The 24,217-nt window shown below is 37.2% G+C and overlaps 1 protein-coding gene across 2 annotated transcripts in view; it reads left to right on the top strand.

Annotated features, from left to right (window-relative positions):
• grm5b (glutamate receptor, metabotropic 5b) overlaps positions 1 to 24,217 on the top strand; it is a 73,857-nt gene that overhangs the window by 24,874 nt on the left and 24,766 nt on the right. For both annotated transcript variants that reach the window (XM_055197478.2, XM_055197477.2), the window contains exon 3: positions 1,837 to 2,086. In XM_055197478.2, coding sequence (XP_055053453.2) covers positions 1,837 to 2,086 — 250 coding nt within the window. The remainder of the gene's footprint in view (positions 1 to 1,836; positions 2,087 to 24,217) is intronic.

The following is a 24,217-nucleotide window of genomic DNA, read 5'->3' as shown; positions in this document are numbered from 1 at the left end:
TTCTAGTCCCCGCCCCCTTGTTCTCCCTGTTAATTATTCATTATTAGTTCATCCCTTGCACCTTTGTTGCCCTCGTTTAGTTTCCCTATTTAGTCTCCTCTTGTCTCTTGTCTTGTGCTGGTTCATTGTGTTCATTCGTGCCCTGTTGCTGTTTGTCATGTTGTTCTTCAGTTTAGTTTAGTCTTGTTAATCAAGTTGTGTATGTATTTGATATATTATGTTTAATGTTGAGTTTTGCCCCCTCGTGGGCTTTTGTTTTCTTGTCGTGTCAATACATGTTCTTTGTTCACTCCCTGACATCGCCTGCGCTTGGGTTCTCTTGTTCCCCGTCTCATATCCAGTTAACATTTCAATCAAGTGTTTCTACACTTTTGACTGATAGTGTAGATGTGAAGTTTTTGGGAGACAACATACTTTAGGAATTCTGCGAATGCACAAATCAAAAGCAATAATGCTTAACAAATGGAGAAGAGACGGCTCTTCAAAGAACAAATAATATTTATTTTATTTTTCATGCGTGCATTTATGAGGAAGAAACGGCATTATGTATGTGACATTTTTCTGTCATGGATGTAGCAATTCAGCTGCAAATACCTAACTATAAAATAAAATGCTTTAAAACACGTTTACATGCACAGTCTTACGCCGATTATGCTTAATAAACTGATAACATGTGGGGTCATGTAAACGCTTAAACCGGTTTTCTTTAATTGGGGAAAGCCCATAAACGGCGTAAGCAAAAACCGATAGGCACAGGTGTTTTTTTGCTCTTTACCCCAATTTCGCGTGGCATATAAACACTTAACCGGCTTTCTCACGGTTTTGTCCATGTGCGCATGTCTCTGCGTGTGAAAGATAAACGTTAGACGCGGAAGTAAGAGCAAAGTAACGCATAAAAGTCTCTGCTCTACTAAAGCAGTTGGCAAAGAAACTGTGAAAATAAAAATGTGTAATGTTATTTTTACAGGTTCAGAAGACACGAAAAGAGATAAAACAATATAGCATAAGACAGATATGCCGTCGGCTTTTGATCGACGTCACTACCTGTGAGAAACCTGACAAATCTCCAAGTCCCATGTAAACGCAGTTGTCTGCATAGCCAGTTTATTGATTTGCATGTAAACGCACGAAAACAGTTTTTTATAATAAGCAGATTTTTGTACTCATTGTTATAGCAACCAAAAATCGACACCGGATATATTAGTATGCATGGTTTAAAACTTTTTTCATTAAAAGGTTGACATTTGCATAGAAATAGCCAAGTCAGGACAGACTCAACTCTTATGTCCTCTACAAGAAGCTAAAAAGTGTGTATGTATATTATGTATGACAAACAGTAATGAACAAACAGTCCATTACTTTCAAAGAAGGTTGAGATTGTGAGTTGTTTGAAGTTGATCCTGTGAATGATCATTTGACAGGACCTGGAGGCTCATTTATGATCAAAGACTGTGATCATGTGTTTGTGTAAACAGTGTGTGTGTGTGTGTGTGTGTGTGTGTGTGTGTGTGTGTGTGTGTGTGTGTGTGTGTGTGTGTGTGTGCCATCTGTTCACGTCTGCTACTCTCACTGTGAGACTAATTACAAGACTTTACACATCGCCACGACAACCAGGTCCATCGCATCCCAACCTGATAAAACCTTTACTGAAGATGCTCAGAGTTCACACTTTCTCTGCTTCCTCTTTATATGACGTATTGTGTTTATGCTTTGATTTTTATGCACTTTATGTGTTGAGAAACGCAAACTTTTTTTTTTTTTGCACCCCAATTGGCTTCTGACTTTTTCTGATTTCAACAGTCTATAACTATTTTTCTTCTCTCTCTGGTTTCCTAGGTAACTATGGTGAGAGTGGGATGGAGGCGTTTAAGGAGATGTCAGCAAAAGAAGGGATTTGTATTGCTCACTCAGATAAAATCTGGAGTAACGCCGGCGAGCAAAACTTTGACCGACTGCTGGTGAAACTGCGCAAATATTTGCCCAAAGCTCGTGTGGTGGCCTGTTTCTGTGAGGGGATGACCGTACGTAACATCCTCATGGCCATGAGACGGCAAAGCCTTGTTGGGGAGTTTCTATTGGTTGGCAGGTCAGTAGATAACCGATTACGTAAAAAAACATTTAGGAAAATGTTCAACTGCTCATGCAAGAATAATGTTGCAAGAAGTTCTTCCTTAACATCTTTCTTCAGTTTATGTTTATTTGTCAAATCAAATTGTTTGTAAAGGTTTTAACAAAGTAATTCATCATAGTTTATCAAAATAATTTATCATAATTAATTTCATTAATTTTCCACCCTTTCTCTTACAATTAAACCTTCTGATTGGTTGGCGTATAGATACGGCTATAGTTCATGTTCTTGTTCATTAAAGGATTAGTCAATTTTCTGAAAAAAAAAAAAAAATCCAGATAATTTACTCACCACCATATCATCCAAACTGTTGATTTCTTTCTTTGTTCAGTCGAAAAGAAATTATATTTTTTGAGGAAAACATTCCAGGATTTTTCTCATTTTAATGGACTTTAATGGACCCCAACACTTAACAGTTTTAATGCAGTTTAAAATTGCAGTCTCTAAACGATCTCAAATGAGAGATAAGGGTCTTATTTAGCGAAACGATTGTCATTTTTGGCAAACCACAACTTCTCGTCTTCCTCCGGTCCTGTGACACGCCAGCATGACCTCACGTAATTGCGTATACGTTTAAAGGTCACGTGTTACATATATGAAACGTACATTTGCGGACCATTTTAAACAATAAACTGACACAAAGACATTAATTAGTATCTTTCCACATACAACAACTTTGAAACGGTCCTCTTTTCTCCACACTGGGGTGTAGTTTCGCATACGTCATCTGTGACCTCTTGACGTGATGACGTATTTTGTGAGGTCACGCTGGTGCGTCACAGGACCGGAGGAAGACGAGAAATTGTGGCTTTAAAGTGCATATTTTTTATTCTTCTTGCCAAAAATGACAATCGTCTGCTAGATAAGACCCTTATGCCTCATTTGAGATCATTTAGAGTAATTTGAAGCTGCAATTTTAAACTGCTTTAAAAAAGTTAAGTGTTGGGGTTCATTAAAGTCCATTAAAATGAGAAATATCCTGAAATGTTTTCCTCAAACAGTTCCTTCTAGACTGAACAAAGAAAGACATCAACAGTTTGGATGACATGGTGGTGAGTAAATTATCTGTTTTTTTTTTTTTTAAAGAAAATTGACTAATCCTTAAAGGCTGCTAAATACTTGTGTTAATATATAAATGTGACCCTGGACCACAAAACCATAAAGTCATAAGTAGCACAGGTATATTTGCAACAATATCCAACAATACATTGTAATTGTCAAAACTATCTTCCATGAAGATATTTGTACCGTAAATATATCAAAAATGTATTTAGCATTAGTAATATGTGATACTTTAAAGGGGACATATCATGAAAATCTGACTTTTTTCATGTTTAAGTGCTATAATTGGGTCCCCAGTGCTTCTATCAACCTAGAAAATGTGAAGAAGATCAACCCAGTAACTTAGTTTTGGTAAACCATTCTCTGCAAGCACGTGAAAAATATGTCATTTGAAATTGAGCTCCTCTTGTGATGTCAGAAGGGGATAATACAGCCCCTTAACCTGCACTATCCAACTACGGCACTGCCATTTATTGCAGAGATCAGCTCATTTGCATTTTAAAGGACGCACCCAAAACACATTTTTGCTCGCACATACAAAGTGTCAATTTTAACATGTTATAATAAATGTTATAATAAATTATCTATAGCTAAATAATAAATAATAAATTAAAACCAAAGATTTATTTTACATCTTTAAAAAGTTTTGTGAAATGTCCCCTTTAAAGGCGATTTTTTTATTTTACATTTGTTGCACACTCAGATTCCAGATTTTCATCCAAATGTTGTCCTATCCTAACAAACTTAACCTCAATGGAAAGCTTATTTATTCAACTTTCAGATGATGTATAAATCTCTATTTCAAAAAAATGTACCTTTATCACTTGGTTTTGTGTTCCAGGGTCACAAATGTGGAATTTAATACATTATTTAAAATATTGTGAATGTTTAAATCTGTTCGTCTAGTGCATGCCATTATTTTATTTTATATGAACATTGTACTTTTTATCACTGTCACCTTAATTCACCTTTATTATGACCCTCATGAATCAACATAATCAATGAGATATAATCTGTATGTGTATATGTATATGTGTATGTGTGTTTATGTGGTATACTGTGTCTATTTCATTGTTTCAGTATTAGCTGTTTTGTTCAGATGTCAACCTACAGGAAGTTACATCATCATCATTGTCATCTTCATCAGCATCATCTTCATCATCAACTCATCATTATGTTTGAAGGTAAAGCGTATTGCATTGCCTGCAGGACACACGCACACGCATGCACGCGCACACTGTCTTTAAGTGTCTCTGTCGGTCGCATTAAGAGCCTCCCTCACGCTGTTATTACTGTGTTTACTGTTTTAGTCTGAGGTCAGATGAAGGGATTTATTCTGTCTGAAGTGGAAACAGAACAGCAGGCCGTTGTTACTGCGAAAGAGCGACACGCTGTTTGTTATTAATCATATTTTTGTCCATCAGCCGAACTCAGCCGTAAAGTTATAGTAAGTCCTGTAAGCACGATTCAAATGCAAACTCTTTTATTATTATAATACGGTAAATCTTACACATTTTTGTGTGCGATATGCATCCAGCAGTTTGTGGAGTATGCAGTGTGCATACCAATGATCCTCTTCTTTCATCTTTTCCTTTGTTTTATCTCATCCTCCTTCCTTTCTCTTCTCTTCCTATCTCTTCTCATTTCCTCTCTTCTCGGGAGTAAACCGCGAGGCAGTAATGAAATCGAGCACTTGTCACGATCATTAGGGGGTTTAACAGCAGTGGTTATGATGCGTTTCCTGTCAGGCAGGATGGGGTGTTTGTGCAGTGGTCTGTGTTCCATGCGGAGGAGCTGTCAACTCTTCGTCATCCTCCTCTTCCTCCTGGCAGTGCTGGGAGTGTGAGAGGAATATTTAACACAGAGAGCAGATGAGGATTGAAAGACAGCAAGCGGAGTTTTTTACGAGCTATAAACTTGTTTGCTCGGATAAGGCAAAGCTACTTCGTAATTCGAAATTTTTTTTATTTGTAAATGCGTCTCATATACTAACAAACTTTAAAGTGTGTGTGTTTTTAATCAATTTACCTCCATTTCAACGCATGTGAATGTGTCAGAGAGTGGAAAGGCAAGCTTGTATAAACACTGCAAAAAATGACTTTCTTACTTAGTATTTTTGTCTTGTTTTCAGTAGAAATATCTAATAATTCTAAGAAAATAAGTTTAGTTTTTACACAAAAAATATACAATTTAAGTAAAATTGTGCTTGAAACATCTGCTAATGGGGTGAGAAATTTTTGAATTAATTCTTGAATTAAGTGTTTAAGAAAAAAAGAAATCTTAATTCAAGATTTTTTTTCTCACCCCATTGGCAGATATTTTTGCTTGTTTTAAGCACAAATTCACTTAAATTGTATATTTTCTAGACTTATTTTCTTAGGTCATTTTCTCATCAAGAAAATACATCTTGATTTAAGAATTTTTAGATATTTCTACTAAAACAAGACAAAAATACTAAGTAAGAAAGTCATTTTTTGCATTGAAGATATTTCCCACACTGCCAAAAATTATTTTCAAGAAAAAAATCTTAGTATTTTTCTTGTTTTCAGTAAAAATATCTAAAATTCTTAAATTAAAATGTTTTTTCTTGATAAGCAAAATGACCCAAGAAAATAAGTCTAGTTTTTAGACCAAAAATATACAATTTAAGTGAATTAAAGTGCATAAAACAAGCAAAAAAAATCTGCCAATGGGGTAGGCAAAAAATCTTTCTAATTTCAATAAAAATAAATCTAAATGTAAGAAAAAGTCAAGAAAAATTTGCTTAACCCATTGGCAGATTTTTTTGCTTGTTTTATGCACAAAAAACATATTTTTTTGGGTCGTTTTGCTCATCATCTTAATTTAAGAATTTTTAGATATTTTTACTGAAAACAAGACAAAAATTCTAAGAATGATTTTTCTTGAAAATCCTTTTTTTGTAGTGCAAAAGTTCAAGTCTGGTGAACTCTGGCCTGCCAATTCATATCACGTAATTAAAATCAGATCATCAATACGTGACCTTTCTCTACTGAAAAACAGGTAAAGCAAGATGGACGAAAATAAGTCTAGTTTTTAGACCGAAAATATGAAATTTAAGTGATTTTGTGCATAAAACAAGCAAAAAAATCAGCAAATTGGGTAAGCAAAAAAAATCTTGAATATTTTTTTTGAACACTTTATTTTTATGCACAAAATCACTTAAATTTGATATTTTTTGGTCTAAAAACTAGACTTATTTTATTGGGTCGTTTTGCTCATCAAGAAAAAGGATCTTAATTTAAGAATTTTTAGATATTTTTACTGAAAACAAGACAAAAATAATAATAAAAAAATCTTGAAAATAATTTTTGCAGTGCAGAGATTAAATGTAGTGGATGAAAGCATCTCAGAGCTCATGGTCCATCATTTCTGGAGCGCACACACAACTAACATCTGCTGAAGAATACACACGCTCACACAAGTCTATACTATAAGTGCATACTATAAATAAACCCTTGAACACAACATTTTAGTTTATAGTTTCATGTGTGTTTATGTCCCTCAAAAACGTACTAACGCTGCAGACATTACATTAAGATTTTGTGGGTGGGGCTCTTGGGATTACAAGCGTGTCACAGTAGGAAAATCCCAGATCCTCTTATGGACTTCCTGGTGGATGCACCTCACATTGATCCACACGAGTGTGTGATTTCATCCATCACAAACAGCCTCCAAATCTCTTCCTCATCATCATCACCACCTCTATTTAGTTTTCATTTCCGCTAAAAGCAGCCTGTGGGGGGTTTACAGAAATTAAACTACATGTGATTTCACGCAGCGAGAGGCGTCTGTGTGTCGGCGCTAATGGACCTGTCTCAGTGAACTCTCATGACACGGATCTTTATGACCCGTGTGACATGCATTAGCCGGGTTCTGCCTCCGGCGTTTACCCCGCAGACAGGCGTCCAATGCTAACTGATTTATGACGGACTCTGTTTTGTTGCACCGGGAGCCAGAGATGGAACGAAATCGGAACCGGTTCCAACACCCTTCCACTGCTTGTTGCCATGGCAACAGATTTGTCACCCTTACCACCCCCCAACTTCAGATTTAGTCAGAGAGAGAGAAAAAGAGAGGGATGAGAACAGACCGAGACGGAGTTTTAAGTGAGACTTCTAGATTTACTATGATGTGTCATTCAGCATCACTGTTTTTGTGGTGTAGTGCTCACCTGAACTTTTGTTCAGTTGTGGACGGTTGCCAGGGTGTTGCTACATGGTTGCTAAGGGAATGTATATCAGTAGTTTATAGGATTGTCTCACCTGTATAATTATCCATCATCTGAAAATTGTCTGATCAACTATTACTAGTATTGTAGTACTCAATATCAGTCTTGGTCTTAAAGGATACTTCACTTTCATAAAAAAATCCCAAGAATTTACTAACCCCCACATCATCCAAGATGTTTATTGTCTTTGTTCAGTCGAAATTAAGTTTTTCCCCATATAGTGGACTTTAGTGAACCTCAACATTTTACAGTTTCAATGCTGCTTTAAAAAGCTCTGAACGATCCCAACAAGGCATAAGTATTTGACACATTGGCATTTTTATCAGTAAGGGGATTTCTAAGTTGGCTATTGACACACAATTTCCACCAGATCTAGCCATCAAGCCAAATATTGAATTCATACAAAGAAATCAGAACATTTAAGTATACAAGTTGAGTCATAATAAATAAAGTGAAATGACACAGGGAAAAAGTATTGAACACACTTTATTTAATACTTTGTTGATGACAGCTTCTAGACGCTTATTCTATAGAGAGACCAGTCGTCTGCATTGCTCATGAGTGATTCTGGCCCATTCTTCCACACAAATGGTCTTTAAATCTTGAAGGTTCCTTGGGCCTTCTTTATGAACTTTGATCTTCAGTTCTCTCCATATATTTTCTATGGTATTTAGGTCAGGTGATTGATTGGGCCATTCAAGCTTTCTTTGAAACCACTTCATTGTTTCCATGGCCTTGTGTTTGTCCACCCTCTTTTCATTTTCAGCTTTCTGGTAGATGGCAGCATTTTATCCAGAATGTCCTGGTACGTTTCTCCAATCATCCTGCCTTCAATAATATGAAGTCTGGTGATGGCACAGTGGATAAGACACACACATTTGGTGTGAGAGGCCCAGGTTCGAATCCACTGTGATACACCACCTGAGCAGGACACTTAACCCCTAGTTGCTCCAGAGGCGCGGACCTATGACATATATAGCAATTGTAAGTCGCTTTGGATAAGCAAATGAATAAATTAATGAATATGTCTGCTAGTACCCCTTGCTGAAAAGCAGCCCCAAACCATGATGCTTCCACCCCCAAACCTAACTCTTGGGGTGGTGGGCAGTGCCATTTCTTCTCCAAACATGGTGTGTAGAATGCATGTCAAAAAGTTCAATTTTGCTTTCATCTGACCATACTGTAGTCTCCCAATAATCCACAGTCTTCTTCAAATGCTCTTTCGCAAACTTTAACCAAGCCTCAACATGCTTTTTGTTCAGCAATGGAGTCTTGTGTGGTGAGCGTGCATGGATGCCATGGCAGTTCAGTTCATTGCTTATAGTTCTCTTTGAAATGACAGTACCTGCTGATGCAAGGTCTTCCAGAAGTTCTGCACGAGTGGTTCTTGGCTCTCTTGATTATTCTTTGGACTCCTCAGACAGGGATCTTACGTAGAGCACCTGATTGTGGCCGGTTTATGGTGAAGTGATGCTCTTTCCATTTCCGGATAATGGCCCCCACAGTGCTCACAGAAACATTCAGCATTGTGGAAATGTGCCTATAACCATTCCCCATTCAACAATAAGATTACAAAGATCTTGAGAAATTTCTTTGCTTTTACCCATCATGAAGTCTTTCCTGTGTGCCTCCTGGGCAATGAGAAGCCTTTATAGGCCATAAATTAGGACTAAAGCAGCTGATATCAATTAGTACTGATAGGGGGCAGGAGTTCTCCCTCAATACTGACAGATTTCATGTGATCTCCTGGCTTTCTATCCCATTTTGCACCTTGTTCTCTTCATGTGTTCAATATTTATTCCATGTGTCATTTCACTTTATTTATTATGACTCAACTTGTATACTTAAATGTTCTGATTTCTTTGTATGAATTCAAAATTTAGCTTGATGGCTAAATCTGGTGGAAATTTATGCCTTGATTGAGATCATTGCCGATATATTCACACGGGGCGAAAGCGTAAACGCTTCTCATTTACTTTTAATGGGTGATGTCATGCGTTGCCCAACTGAATTGTGTAGGCTATCCGTTGACGTTGCGTCACTGCCGTTTTCAAGCGCCAACTTGTGCGTCAGCCAATCAGATCGCCTCATGCAAATAATCCAGCCAATTAAGTTTATGCAAGAATGGAGCATGTGTTGCGGCCACTGTAATTGGTTGTTGGCCACGCTTCAGACAAGCCTTCAATCAAGCGTTAACGCTTTCGCCCCGTGTAACTGTACTGTTAGAGCCCTTAGGTCCACAATATTGAGAAAAATCCTTTTTTGTAATAAAACAAATTTCTTCTTGACTGAGCAAAAAAGACATAAACATCTTGGATGACATGGGGGCGAGTAAATTATCAGATTTTTTATGAAAGTTTTTTTGATGGCCTCGACTGCATTTGGACTCTGTCTTATCTTATTCTCGGACTAAGCAAAACGATTGTGATCAAATTTACTTTTATTGTTTATTTGAAAGATTTTGGACTGTGTCTTTTAAGATGGCTGGATGTATTGATCAGGGTGTGTAAAAGAGAGAAAATATTTGGACACCTACAGGCAATTTCCATTAACGATTGGCAACTAGAATGTCTAAGCTCCTTTTCGTCTTTATTTCTGCAACTTAGGGCTGTCTCTCTCTCTCTCTCTCTCTCTCTCTCTCTCTCGTTGGAGTGAGCTGCAGTCTTGTTAGAGATAGTAAACTGTGTACTTGGTAAACAGAAATCACACTGGAGGAATCGTACTGTTGTGTTTAAATTAACGCTTTTGGCAGATACTGTTTTTCAAAGTGACTTACAGTGCATTACAAAGTATACATTTTTATCAGTATGTGTGTTCCCTGGGTTCGAACATATTACCTTTTGCACTGCTAATGCAATGGTATACCACAGGAGCACATGATGTTGTGTTTGTTTTAACTATCAAACGAGCAGAATGACTGAGAAGATATGCTGTAGATTTGATTGTTTATTATTGTATTGTGTTAAGGTTGGTTAGGGCAGTTTGATTTCTGTAACTCAGGGGGTATTAAAAGAATATGATGATGAGGGACCGACCATCAGACCGAAAGACTGAGTGATGGTGTGTTCACAGTCTGTTTCCTGACCTGTCAGTCAAATATCAGGAACATTTCAGTGTAAACAAACCGCAGGTCATATTTATGAGTTTGTGTTTCCAAGCAGTCTTATGGTAATGACAGTAGCCTCTGGTTATCTGTCGGACAGACTTAAAAACTGATTTAACAACTGTGTGTGCACGCGGGTGTGTGTATGTGTGACAGAGATAAATGAGGGTAAAAGTCTGTAGCTGTCAGTCTGTAGCTGTCAGTCTTGAGTTGAAAATTTCTCTCACATTTCACTGTCAGAGGATATTTGTGTGTGGATGGTCACAACGAATCCAGATTTTTTGGATTCAGCCGAATACCAAATCCGCTGTTTAAGATCCGTCCAAAACCGAATACCGAATCCTACTTGCATCCTTATTTTAGACGCAATGTTTTAACAGCGGCGATGTTGTGTACTGCTCAGGGTCCTTGCCACTACGGGACAAATCGGCATTGAAAATCGAACACGTAGCTCAACTTGAATCGATTTCTTTTGGTTAAAAGTAGGGGAGAGCGGGGCACAACCTAACGCTTTTTGGTTTCGGCTCAATCATTAAAGAAATATGAGTTTGATTAAATTATATTTTTACACAAGCAACACACACATCTCTGCTACAAATAAACATTTGAAGTTTGTTTCCATTACTTACCATTTTTGGACAATTGCACCAAACGTGACAGAAGTGCAAATGTTACAACTTACCCCATAGTTGTTAGTTGTAACACTTGCTAAAAATTAAGTTTGCAGGCAAATATTTCAATACTATTTTGTCTATATACTTGAAGTGGATATTGTTTATATATATCTGCCTATAATAGACAGGTATCCACACTGTATTCATTCATCCAGCCCTTTTCTAACAATAGTTCAATTATAAATGGAGACAAATGTCTAAATATGTGAGCACAATTATGACAAAACATTTTTTTTTATGTGACCCAGTCTGTAATAACAATACTACAGTTTCAAATTCTGAGATGATGAGCATCACAGTCTGATTTTAGCCATTCATTTCATTATGAGTTCAAATGGCTAAATAAATAAATCTTGAAATCTTGAATCTTTGACCTTATTCAATCAATATTAAAGCAACACTAAAGAGTTTTTTTTACCTTAAAATAACATTTCCAAAAAAGTTGAAACAGGGTGAACGGCACTTTCACATTCGCTTTGCACCCCCAAAACCGCACTAAAGAAGTTTCCAACCGTCGGGTCCCGGTCTTGTAGTTCGACTGAAAACTACAAAAACTTGCTTTACGGCAGACCTACAATCCAATCAGAGCCAGGTTTGCTGCAGTAGGCTAAATTATTTATTTAGCTATTTAGTGGTAATAGGCAATTTTGCTTCCAACCTGTAGGGGGAGCAAAGAGCAAAAATTCTTTAGTGTTGCTTTAAAGATATGAACAAAAATAAATTTGACACACGATTTTTGATAAGAAAGGCACATTTATTTGTTGGCATCCAGCAATCATTCGTGTGTAGCCTATTTAAAACAACGGCAAGAATTACGCTAACGTTAGCGGTTTTTATATCGTAAGTGCTGAGGGGTTAGTTATAACACAGCGTTACAATTAACCCCGCTGGGTCAAAAGATTTTCAAGCCCACCAAAAAAGTTGCTAAGAGCTGCAGACATATTTCAAAACGATGCTATGTTTTAGTCAACAAGACATTGAAAAATATGACATAACATTGGATTTGGTATCTTACACAGCCAACTTAGAAACCGAAAAAACATATGAAAAAATTTACTTACATGCCACAAAACACTCGTTCATTAATAACTCTCTGAAAAAACATTATACATTTCCAATAATTTGAGGGAGATTGGCAGTGTGAAAACAATACTAGAAAAACAAAACGCTCAACCTTGTGCAACAATGTAAACAGTTTGTGTCACAACTAACCCCGCATTAGGTTTTGCCCCACGCACCCCTACTGCCAAACAAGTGCCATTTTCAGATTCTCACAGCCTAATACATTCGAATGGTCCACATGTAAACACCTTCACGTAATCAACCGGCGCGTGACGTTGCCTAGGGTTCGGCCGAATTTGAACCCTGTCAAAAAGCCCCCTATTTCGGACGAATCCGAATCCTGGATTCGGTGCATCCCTAGTCACAACATGAATATCTGACTTCATGAATGTGATTTACAATATATACAATTTACAATGTAAAGTTTGTGTCGCAGCTGCTCGAAACTTAAGTTATGTTTATACTTGCCGCGTCCGCACAGGTGCGTTGGTGCAAAAATGACGTCAAAGCGGAGTGGGCGGTCGTGCGCGTTGGGTTTCATCCTACCTTCAAGTGTTCTGTTTATATCACCTCTCAAATATGTGTAGGTTTCATCAAAAACACCAAATTTTGAGCAAAAAGCTGAGATAATTCCATTTTTCGGAAGGACTTTTGGTAGAGATCAGATGCGGAGCGATCTTTAAAACATACACGGACATACAGCTGTTTGCCCTAGGGCAATACTTCCGGGTTTTATAAGTTGCGGAAAAGCGCCACCTGGTGGATAATAGCGATAATGCAGATGGACGAGATAACTCGTCAATGGCGGGGAAAGAGTTAAAAGCACCAGGGTTGTTCCAGCGGAGGACTTCTTCTATCCTCTTCTTTGTGTTTGTTTTTGACTTTATTGCTCGCGTCGCCCCCTGGTGGTTCAAAAAATAGTGCAACAGCGAGCGCGTCAACTATAAACGCCTCGTCCGTTTGGTGAGACGTGAGAGCGATCCGCGGAGACCAAAGCGCGAGTATAAACAAAGCTTAACAGTATTACCAAAATGCATGTTTTGCGTGAGTAATAGCAACACAGGAGGAAATGTATTACGTGCAGTGATAATTTGTGTTTGTGTTGTTTTAATTTGTGTATGTTTTATGTGAGGAGCATCGGCATGTGAGAGAGTTGTGTGTGATTGTGTCTGTGTTGTGTGTGTGTGTGAAGGACAGCTGTGGCCAGTGTTTTGACTGGCTGTAGTAATTGCTCTCTATTTTCAGCTCTCTCTGAACGTTTGAAGATGGCCCATTATACCCTGACTTAAACGAATGGAAAAAAAACCTCTCTCTCTTTACTTTCATCTCTTCTGGCATCTTCCTTAATGGCCATTACAACACTTTACTGTGTTCTGCACTTATTCTGACAACACCAAACCAAAACTGACCTTGTTTGCTTTCAAAATGCACGTTCCTTGTCTTATTGTGCACAATTCTTTATAGCCTAGAAAACAGCTTTCCTATTCGTCTGATAGCGTACAGGTTGATGTTCACTGATAGCTAAAGACTTCGGATAATGCAGCCCTGTCGGTAATGAATGCACAAATATTCGTATTTATATAATAAACATTATGAAAATGTTAATGGACTATTTAGGACTTGAGATGGTGAACTTAACCTTCTGCCTCCACATTTAGGAAAAACGGTACTCTCTTTACTTAAATAAACAGGCATTATTTGTTTTCGATTATATTTAGCTTGTTTAAAAGTAGACATTTCAGGGTTTCTTTGGATATGTGTATCATGTTTGTGTGACGAGTATTCGCGGAGTTTCAATTGATTTTTGTAACATGTTTTGAGAGACAGCTGGCAGAGACAGAAATGTCTGGATGCACACCCTGTTTATTTTCTTTATTTGACAAAAACACAAAGATCTGTTGTTATTGTGAATGTACACATATTAAAGAAGACCCTTTACCGTTTCAAATGATGTCAAACATGTAAGTGTATGATTATTAATGATAGAGTATTTTAAGTTGATTCTGCCATGATAAGGAAAAAACACGTCAAAACGCGGGCGCCACGTTTTTGGACCCCAGGGGGTTAAAAACCTCCTCAAAAGTAAGAGCCGCTTGGGTTTTTGGTCCTGAATGATTCACAGCATCTCAGCTCTGACTTTATTCTGCCATGTAAAGTCCACTTTTCCTTAGCTCCACTTTTCCTCATCTATAGAAATCCAGAAAGTACATTTCATATCTGTCTCTACACACAAAAAAAGCGTGGGGAGAGAGATAGATGCGTGTTGCCGAAACGCTGTCCTTTTGTGACGGGTCTGCGTGATTTCTTTAACCTTCGCTGAGTTTGGTCACTTCACGCTGATCAGCACATGTTTACTGTATAAAAGCTTGGCTAGTTTTCCATGTTGTCATGGGAGCAAGAATCTCTAGATTTTAAAATCGTAGTGGTCTCTGTTTGATATAAAATATTCCTGTAGATGCACAAAAAGCTATAAGAGGGAAGGATGAGAGTACATCAGTGTTGATCAGGGATTTGAGTATTGATCAGTATTGATCAGGGATTGTCATACTCTAAATGAACAACAGCTGAAGACCGCAGCAGGCTTTGGGTTAATAGATTAAAGAGATAGAGAGACACACTACATCTCAAGTGTTTACACTCTTTAGAAAGTCAATCTATATAAGTTAAGATGGATGTGGATAGCATTGCTCAAATGTTTTGTTCTTGAATATACATTTGATGAGATTGTTTACATCCCTGCAAACATAAGCAATCTGAGCAATTCCAGGCAAATGTCAACCTTCCCATTAGGGATGTTCATATTGACCGGTTAACTGAAAGTAAGAATTTATGACTGATTAATATTATCAGTTAAAAGAAAACAATTTGTTAACGCACGGACATTTCACCACTTTTCTTTCCTTAATTTGTGAATGTCCTGTAAATGATGCAAATTATTGCTGCCCTGATGGTCTGGTAAAAGAAATCATTTTTATGAGAAATCATATGTGTCCGTGCTTCAGTATTATTTGGACGCTGCACGGAGATGCGTGCGTGTGTGCAAGATGACGCGGCCCACATACAGACAGACCTTCTCTGATCTCCTCTGTCCTAGACCCTGACCATAAACATCTCTTTTTTTTTTTGCACAAAGAGAGAAAGTAGAGGCAAAACTTTTTGAAATGTGTCCTGCTTTAGAAATGGCCCCTGTGGTAGATGAAAAAAAGAGACAATTCGCCCTCTTTGGATATTAATCCTCTGGACTCTTTGATAATAATATTGTGTGAAAATTTGATAACATTCAAATTAAAATCAAATATTTGTATTGTTTTTACCGGGTCACAGATAACCGTCAAATGTATTTTTACTCAATGACAATTTAATATTAAAATCTCTTTAGTTAAGAGTTAAAGGTGCTCTAAGCGAATTCACGCGTTTAAGACCATAAAACATTTTTTGTTACACACAGCAAATCCTCACTATCTGCTTGCTACCTGACCACTGATCAAACTGTAAAAAAACGCGATCTCTGTAGACAGCCCAGGCTTCACAAACGGCAATAACAACACAGTGGCCAAACCTAGCACCACGAAACAAAACAAAGTGTTCCAGCCAATAAACGACAAGAAGGATTTTGGGGTGGGGGTTGGGCGCGTTCATGAAAGCACGGAAGGGAGGGGGAGGAGTTAGCTATGCTCCGTTTTTTTGAAAACAGTTCAAACATCAACAAAAAGTGACGTCGCACAAAGTGATTCGCTTAGAGCACCTTTAATGTTTAGTTAACAAGCTGCGGTTGTCTGTCCGGAAAATGAACGAATTAACATCCCTGCTTCCTATAAAATTATTATCTTTTAACCTTACTGATATCTTAGATGTCAGTATTTGGTGGTTTGGATACCAATGTGCAGTCTCTGTTTAGGTTTTCAAGCATTTTAACTCTTTCCCCACCATTGACAAGTTATCTCATCAATTAAGAGAAAACATTTGCTTAATAAAATGTGTTCCTGATGAATTTTTATGTTAATCTGCAATACTAGGATTATTTACTAGATGGCTAGATGGCTCACCCAATTTGTGAAAAAACTGAAGCCAAAATGTTATTGACTAATTTTAAACTCTGTGTATGTTTTGATAATCGTTCTGAATCTGATCTCTAACAAAATTCCTTCACAAAAATGCAATTATTTCTGCTTTTTGCTAACAATTTGTATTTTTAAGAAAAATACCCATATTTAAGAGTTTATAAGCAGAGAAAAAATATAGATAGGATGAAACGTTTTTTCCCCCCGTTTCGTTTGTTTGTTTATTTGAAAGCAAAGGGGTCTGTTCTTTAATTTGATATATTTGTATGTTTATATATTTTTAGAAGAACATTGTCCTGGAAGGCATTTTGTGAAACTTTTGTGAAAATCACAAAAATGCTGCCAGGCAACTTTTCAAAAAATGGCTGGCGGGGAATGAGTTAAATTATGAATGGCCTGTAAATAATGTTAATTATGGCTGCCCTGATGGTCTGGTAAAGTAATAATTTTTATGAGAGATCATCTGTACTTCATATGTGTCTGTGCTTGAATATTGCTTGGAAGCTGCATGAAGTGTGTGTGTGCAAGATGACGCGGTCCGCATCCGGACAGACTTTCGCTGATCACCTTTGTCCTAGAGCCTGACCATAAACATCTCTCTTTTTGCATAAACAGAGAAACAAGACACAAAAGCAAAACTTTTTGAAACATGTCCTGCTTTAGAAATGGCTACTGTGATACCTGGTAGATGGCCACTTTAGAAATTAATTCTCTGGACTGATTACATGCTCTTTGATATTGTAATATGTGTGAATATTTGATAACGTTCAAATTGAATAAAACTTTTGTACTGTTTTTACCGGGTCACAGACAACCATCAACTGTATTTTTACTCAATGACAATTTAATATTAAAATCTTATTAGTTAACAGTTAATGTTAGTTTAACAAGCTGCGGTTGTCGGTTGGGAAAATTAATAAAATATTATTTTTAACTAGACGTTTGAACCTTACTGATATCTCATATGTCAATATTTGTTTTTTTGGATAGCAATGTGCGGTCTCTGTTTAGGTTTTCAAGCATTTTAAAAACGATTTTCCATACTTACGTAAGTGCAGCTTTCAGAATTGTCACAGAAATGTCATAACAGAAATCATAACAGAAATGTCACATCCATAACGTTGCATCATCCTCATAAATGCACGCACAATGCATGTCCCTTCTCTGTTTGAAGTATGTTATCTCCCAAAAACTTTATTTTTTGTCACATCCATAACACATTTCTAACACGAGTCTAGACAATTTTTTGATGTCTGCATTCTGTCATCAGGGGTTTGGGAAAATATAAACAGTGGATTCAGTATACTGGTAATAAATACATTCTCTAAGAAATTATATTTTTATTTTTGACTAAAAATGTCACATGCATAATGCTGAAACTGGTTAAAAAAGTGTAGTCTAATTATTTTTGTAACCTTATTATTGCATATGCATTTCTAGGAGTGTTCCTTTCAGATGCAAAATTTATGGGAGGAGATTATTTAAATGATTCACGCAACACGATTTAGGTTTGCGCATGTGATATTTGATATTAAAGATTTGTTCAATTTAATCACATTTTTAAGGTAAGTGGTTGCAATCGATTTATTTAAGCTACATTTAAACAAACAAATAAAATAAAAGAAAAAACTTTTGTTTAAATGTAGAGTAGCTTAAATAAATTGATTGCAACCACTTACCTTAAAAAATTGAGTAAATTGAATGAATCTTTTTTTTTCCAGTGCAATAAAGCATGTCTTAAATCATTTTGCGCTTGAAATGGATGCAATTGTTGCTGATAAAAGAGGCATTAGAGAGCGTGTGGTACAAGGCAGAGGATTTTTTAACATGTTTATTTGGAACGCCAGAGGAACATATTATATAAAAAATATTGTTTGCCAAGCCATGTTATTTATTATTTGCTAGAGGAAATTAAAGAGGAGTCACTAGAAGTCTCACACAATACTAGACGTTTCAAAACTTCTGCGATTAACTGGGATTTCACAAACAGGATTTTCCGCTGCGATGTCCGTGGTGCTGAACTTAAGCACATCAGGTGTTAGTAGATCACTCGCACCTCATCAGCTCTGCTTATTTGTGAACCTGCAATAATTTGCGCTGCTCTTAGTAGATTGCGTTGGTCATTATGAAAATCAGCTGTGTTATTTAATTTTTAGTAAATAACCTGCAGATATTACCACTCCCATTGGTGCTAATTTGCCCTGTTTAGTAAATCTGTCTTTCTTCTAAATCTCTGGTATACATTTGATTTTATTGGAATTGTAATCTAATTTTTTTATGAGATATTAAAGACCGCTCATTGTTTCTCCCCACTGGGATAGAGAGAGAGCTGAATTTTCTAGTTTCATTCCTAGAGACGCGAGTAAAATTTTGGGCACAGCTGTGCGAAGGCAAGGACAAATATGATCCTTCACAAATAAACGAGTGCGGACGTATCCATCTGCCTGTTCATTTTCTCTCCTGACAGAGCTGATGGAAATAATTAGATAGCATAGAGACACAAAACCCAATAAATACAGAGGTAATCCAAACACGTACATTACGCTCGCATTAAGCATTTAATATCATACCTGTGTTTATGAATGTATGCAAGATAATTCAGTTTCACCGCAGCATCAGAAAGCTCTTTACTATACGCCTGATCTCTGCGGTGCTTGTATGTGTGAAAGGTGTGAAATGTTTTTTGTCAAACCATTTCATAACACAAACACACCAACAGAAACATAACAGAAACTGCTGCACAATATTACACACTCTTTGTATATAAAACAGTTGAAAAACATTGTTTTATTTAATAGATTCTGGATGCTGATTGGTCAATTCAGATATTAGCCTCTTGTACCTTTTGTTGTGTGTGTATGTGTGTGTGTGTGTGTGTGTGTGTGTGTGTGTGTCACATGAATCACTGTTGCATTGGTGTTTTAGTCTTGTATTAATGTTTCTGCAGAGATGGGAGTTTGATCGATGCTGTATGATCTCATTTTAAATACCTGCTCAAACCTGCCCACACATTAATCAAGACTGACATCATGGCCGACATCCGCTATTGCTTTTCTAACACGCACACACACTATATCAGTAAGGACACCTCATAGACTTTCATTGTTTTCATGCCAGAGTAATAATATTTTCTATTCCCTAACCCTCACCAACCTCTGTATCCCTGTAATGTATCTGTAAGTGAAACACACTTAAATAGATAAATAAATACATACCACTGACCTCAGAATTATAATACTTTTGGGTTGGTTTCATCCCCAGACTATTACTAAAACCCTCCACAAACACACATACACAAACAAATACACAGTCTCTCGCATTGGGAGATACCCGGTGTGACCTCTTTAGAAAAGGTCAAATACAACAGTAAAGTTAATGTTGAGAAATAGCACATGTTTAATCATTCGACTTCCTCCTTTCACAAATACATCCTTCTTTTTTCTTTATCAGTCTCTCTCCCTTTTGAAAACTTGCCACTACTAATCCAAAAGTAGCTGTCAGATTGTCAGACAGCTACAGTATAGATCTATTGCCATAGCGATCAGTCTCCTCGTATCCACGGAGACGGGCATTTTCAGATGAAGATGGGGAGACAGTGTTGTCTGCAACTGTTTGAGAGAGAGAGAGAGAGAGAGAGAGAGAGAGAGAGAGAGAGAGAGAGAGCAAGACATTTTTTAGCTGCTGAGAATTAAGATTCAGACAGATTAAAAATGGACAATTTGAAATTTCCCCCAGGAGTGTAGTACAATAAAATCAAATTGTATTTTCAAGTAATTTTAACTTTTTAAAGTTAAGCTAATTCAACTTTATATATTTACATATATAAGATATAGCCACAGAGAAAATAAAAAATATATATATTTTAATCGTCCCTTTCAGTTTTTCTACACTGTAAAAAATCTTTGCTGCTTTAAAGTACAAGTTCGGTATTTTACACTTAAAGCCCTGTTTTCAGATTGTTTATGATGAAATAGAACGGTTTTGACTGAAATTTCGACATATGCGGCTGCCCCGAGTATTTTCGGGTGTTTGTGTTTCACCTCCCACCTCTAAAATGGGTTTAAAGGTGCACTGGAACAATCCTTCCTAAAATGCATAAAACTTTCGTTTACAAAGACGTGAAACTCACCGAGTGGTCAGGGGTGTTCACTGATATGCTCACACAAAAATCGCAAATCATTTCAACTTACCATTATTTATCTTGACTAGAGATGAGTTGTTATAACTTGTAAAATATAATTAAAATATGTCAACTTCATTTTATAAGTTGTAGCAACTCATCTCTTGTCAAGATATATAATGGTACGTTGTAAATCTGAGTTGATTAAACTAAAAAAATATAAGGCAGCAAATAATTTTTTACAGTGTAGATTTACTATTTATAGGTATGCGTTAAGGAAAAGATAATTTAAATTTTCATTCTGTCAACTACAGTCAACATTTCTGCCAAATTCTTAATAAAAATTATGGTTTATTTGCATTTATTTACTAAAAATTGAAATTGGGAAAACATTGCCAAAATACCAAAAACCGTTGTTTTTCGATCTTTAAAACGTCCATAAGACACCCTGTTACTGTGTATCTGATGTTAATCTGGAGTACCTATAGAGTAGTATTACATCCTTTATATCTCCAAAGAGTTTTATCAGATTTTAACAGATTTTGTTTCTTTACAATAATGTACGAAAAAATTCAGAGGGAGGAGTTACGAGCTGCGGGAGGAGCGAGTCACGAGTCAACACTTTATACAACACTGGATAACTTATGATTCACTACATGTTCATGTCGTTTATATAATATTCAACATAACACAGAAGTCAGTCTTACCACATGCAACTCATGACCTGGTTGGGACTTTTTAATGAAATCCAGCGTTAAACAAACACACACGCAAAACTCCGCTGCTACCCCAGAAAAACATACTATATCCATAGTTTCCATAATGATGGCTTTCTTCTCCTTACATCCAAAAACACACATTTTTTGTGCCATTGTTGAGTTTGATAAAAAAAAAGCTGTCGCGTGAAGTGATGCCTCTGACTTAACAGCGTCTGTTCTCGCTCTCCCGCTGATTGACTTGTGGGCGTGCTTTTCTGGGGGGAAGTCCCCATAAAAAGAAGTGATAGGGATGGCTTACCCTTGAAACATCAGCTGGACCCGTATTCGAAAAAAAAAAAACTTTTCGAAACTTGTACGAACCCTGGCGAAGTCTGCATAGAACATGTTCACATTAATTACTCAACAACAAAATAATGTTTTTACATGTATTTTAGGCTCAGTCTAAGTCTAATTGTGTGCTCTTGTGTCTGTGAGGTTTCGATTTAGGGGATAGAAACTATTATTAGTCTGATATTAAGTCAATGGACGTCTAGAAAACAGAATCAGTAATATAGTGACACAATGTGTGAGTGCATCATGGCATGCAGAGATTAGAGCTCTTTCCCTTTGGGAGACCACAACAGAGCTGTGTTGAATAGTTTAATGCTTTGTTTCATCCTCACAGTGAACAAGAAGAAAGTGAATTCATTCAAGTCAACATGAAATAACAGTTGACCTTGCTTACTGTCAAGATCCTTCCATGATTTCTTGTTTAATATTGCTGTAATGCAGACTTGGATCAAATCTTGCCAGTAGTTGAAGGTGAAGTGTTCGATTTTTGCTCTACCAACCAAACTGCAGAGGCAGTTTAATGATAGATTTGAAGACAGGCATTACCATTGAGATGCTGTCATGAGTGAAAGTGACCTTCTGTCTCAGTCAAGTGTTTTAGTTCTTCAGGAGGGCGGGGAACTCGTCTACAAAACTGTCATGTTCACATTGGCTTCTGTTCGGGTATTAAATGTCTACTGAAGTTCCCAGTAGATAAAATCACTCACACTTTAAAGTTAAATCAATTTGAAATTACAATTAATCTAAACTTTCTTGACAAGTGAGGAATTCCTATAATTTTTTAAAAATAAAGTTGAAATAACTTAAGCTAATTAAACTTTATTTTATAATTTATAGCAAGTGTAAATGTATAGCTTTAGCCTTTTTTTAAATTAAATTTCCCTTTTACTCAGAATTATGAAAGTAAAATAAATTTTATATTGACTTTAAACAGCATTTTTATTTATTTAATGCAAACTCATATATCATGCTAGTAGTAACCAAACCCCTGCATAAAGCTTCAGTGTGCATTCAGTGTCATTTGCATATTCTCCAGAATGACAGATGCGGTTCATTGACTTATTTATTTCCCACGCCGTTCGTACAGGATTCAGCAACCGTTCACATAAAATAACAATTATCCAGTACGCTGTTTGTCAGAGTGCATTGTGGGAAACCACGATAGCTGTGGGGTGAAAAGGGTACAGCGGAGAGAGAAAGTTGGCAGTGAAGTGACATCTGTGATCTAGTCGCCCTTCGATGAAGGCCAACTACATTCTGCCAGTGTTTGTGTGTCGACACGGTTAAAGTTATCTCCGGTACGCAGCTCTTGTTCCAGGGCGAGAGCGCGGTTGCATGACAAAGTGTGTTGTGGGTCGTTTCGTATTAAATCCTTCACCTTGGGAGTGACAGTGACAAGAGTTGCCCTTTCTATCTCTCTTTTAAATGTCTCAAATGTTTCTCCTAGACAGCATTAGGATTGCATAGACATAGACAAGTAGATTATTTTGCTTGGTGTTAATTAATAGCTCATTGGTATAGCATTGCGTTAGCAGCACAAAAATGAATAGTTTTGAACCATATACTGTGAAAAAAGATGGATGACGCAACGCCGCTTCCTTCCATTTTAATGAAGTGAAGCAAAAAATGTCAGTACATGGCTGGTGCCATGTAACGTTAAAACGCCAGTTTGGAGCCGGGGCATGCCCAGAAGGAATCATCTGTGGAGCCGTGGTATCAAACTTCTGTCCAAACGCTCGCATGTTCAATTCAACGACGCTAATCATAACGACACGCCCCGTTTCTATAGCATCAAATTGCTAGAAAAACTTAGCACAAAAATGAACAATTGAACATATATCAGTGCGATAACAATTATCTTTAAGGACCAAAACCATTTTTCGGATGTGTAAGTGTAAATGATTTTTTTATTTAAAGTCGAGTCCCGTTCATTTGCATGTAGAGGGCGGGGTTTATGACTTGTACTGTGGCCAGCCACTAGGGGGCAATCAACGATTCAGCGGCTTTACTTTTTAAGATGTATTACCCTGCGTTAACACCAGCCCTGGTAGAGGCGGCAAAAACACGCTATTCTCGCGTAGTTGGACGCTTGAACATTTTGAAGCAGCGCGTGAAATTCTAGCCATTCGAGACATTCACGCGGAAATTCACGTCATGGGAGCGGCTTCTGTGACTCCGCTTGCTCCCTGTAATCACGTGACTACAAGAGCAAGCTCCTTATTGGTAAACGTGGCGCGAATATCCGCCAAAGTTCAGATTTTTTAACCCGCGGCAAAGCTCAATTCGCACAGAACGCGCCATCCATGTCTTTTGCGCGTTCCGCGTGCTCCGCACCGCTCATTCCGCCCCTTTTATGGGTACTGCGTTGCAGGATGCCTATTCGCGTCTTTGCATTGACTTTACATGTAAATCACTTGCGCTTGTCACCTCTTCCGCATCTGGTGTGAATGCCACATAAGGCACACCCGGTTTGAACCCAGAGGACACAGATACTGAGAAAAATGTTCCCCCTTTAAGTTGCTTTGGATAAAAGCGTATGCCAAATATTTTTAAGAACTGTATACAAAGTCTGTATCTTTAGTGTATTAATTTTTTACTATTTTAAAGGCTCTCTAAGCGAATCTGCGAGACGTTAGTTATTGTTGACGTTTGAAAGTGTTTTCAAACAGACGGAGCGTAGCTAACTCCTCCCCCTCCCCCTCCCTTCCG

This window comes from Misgurnus anguillicaudatus, chromosome 24 (assembly GCF_027580225.2).
Source record: "Misgurnus anguillicaudatus chromosome 24, ASM2758022v2, whole genome shotgun sequence".
Taxonomy (NCBI): Eukaryota; Metazoa; Chordata; class Actinopteri; order Cypriniformes; family Cobitidae; genus Misgurnus; species Misgurnus anguillicaudatus.
This window is presented reverse-complemented; position numbering and strand designations above follow the sequence as displayed.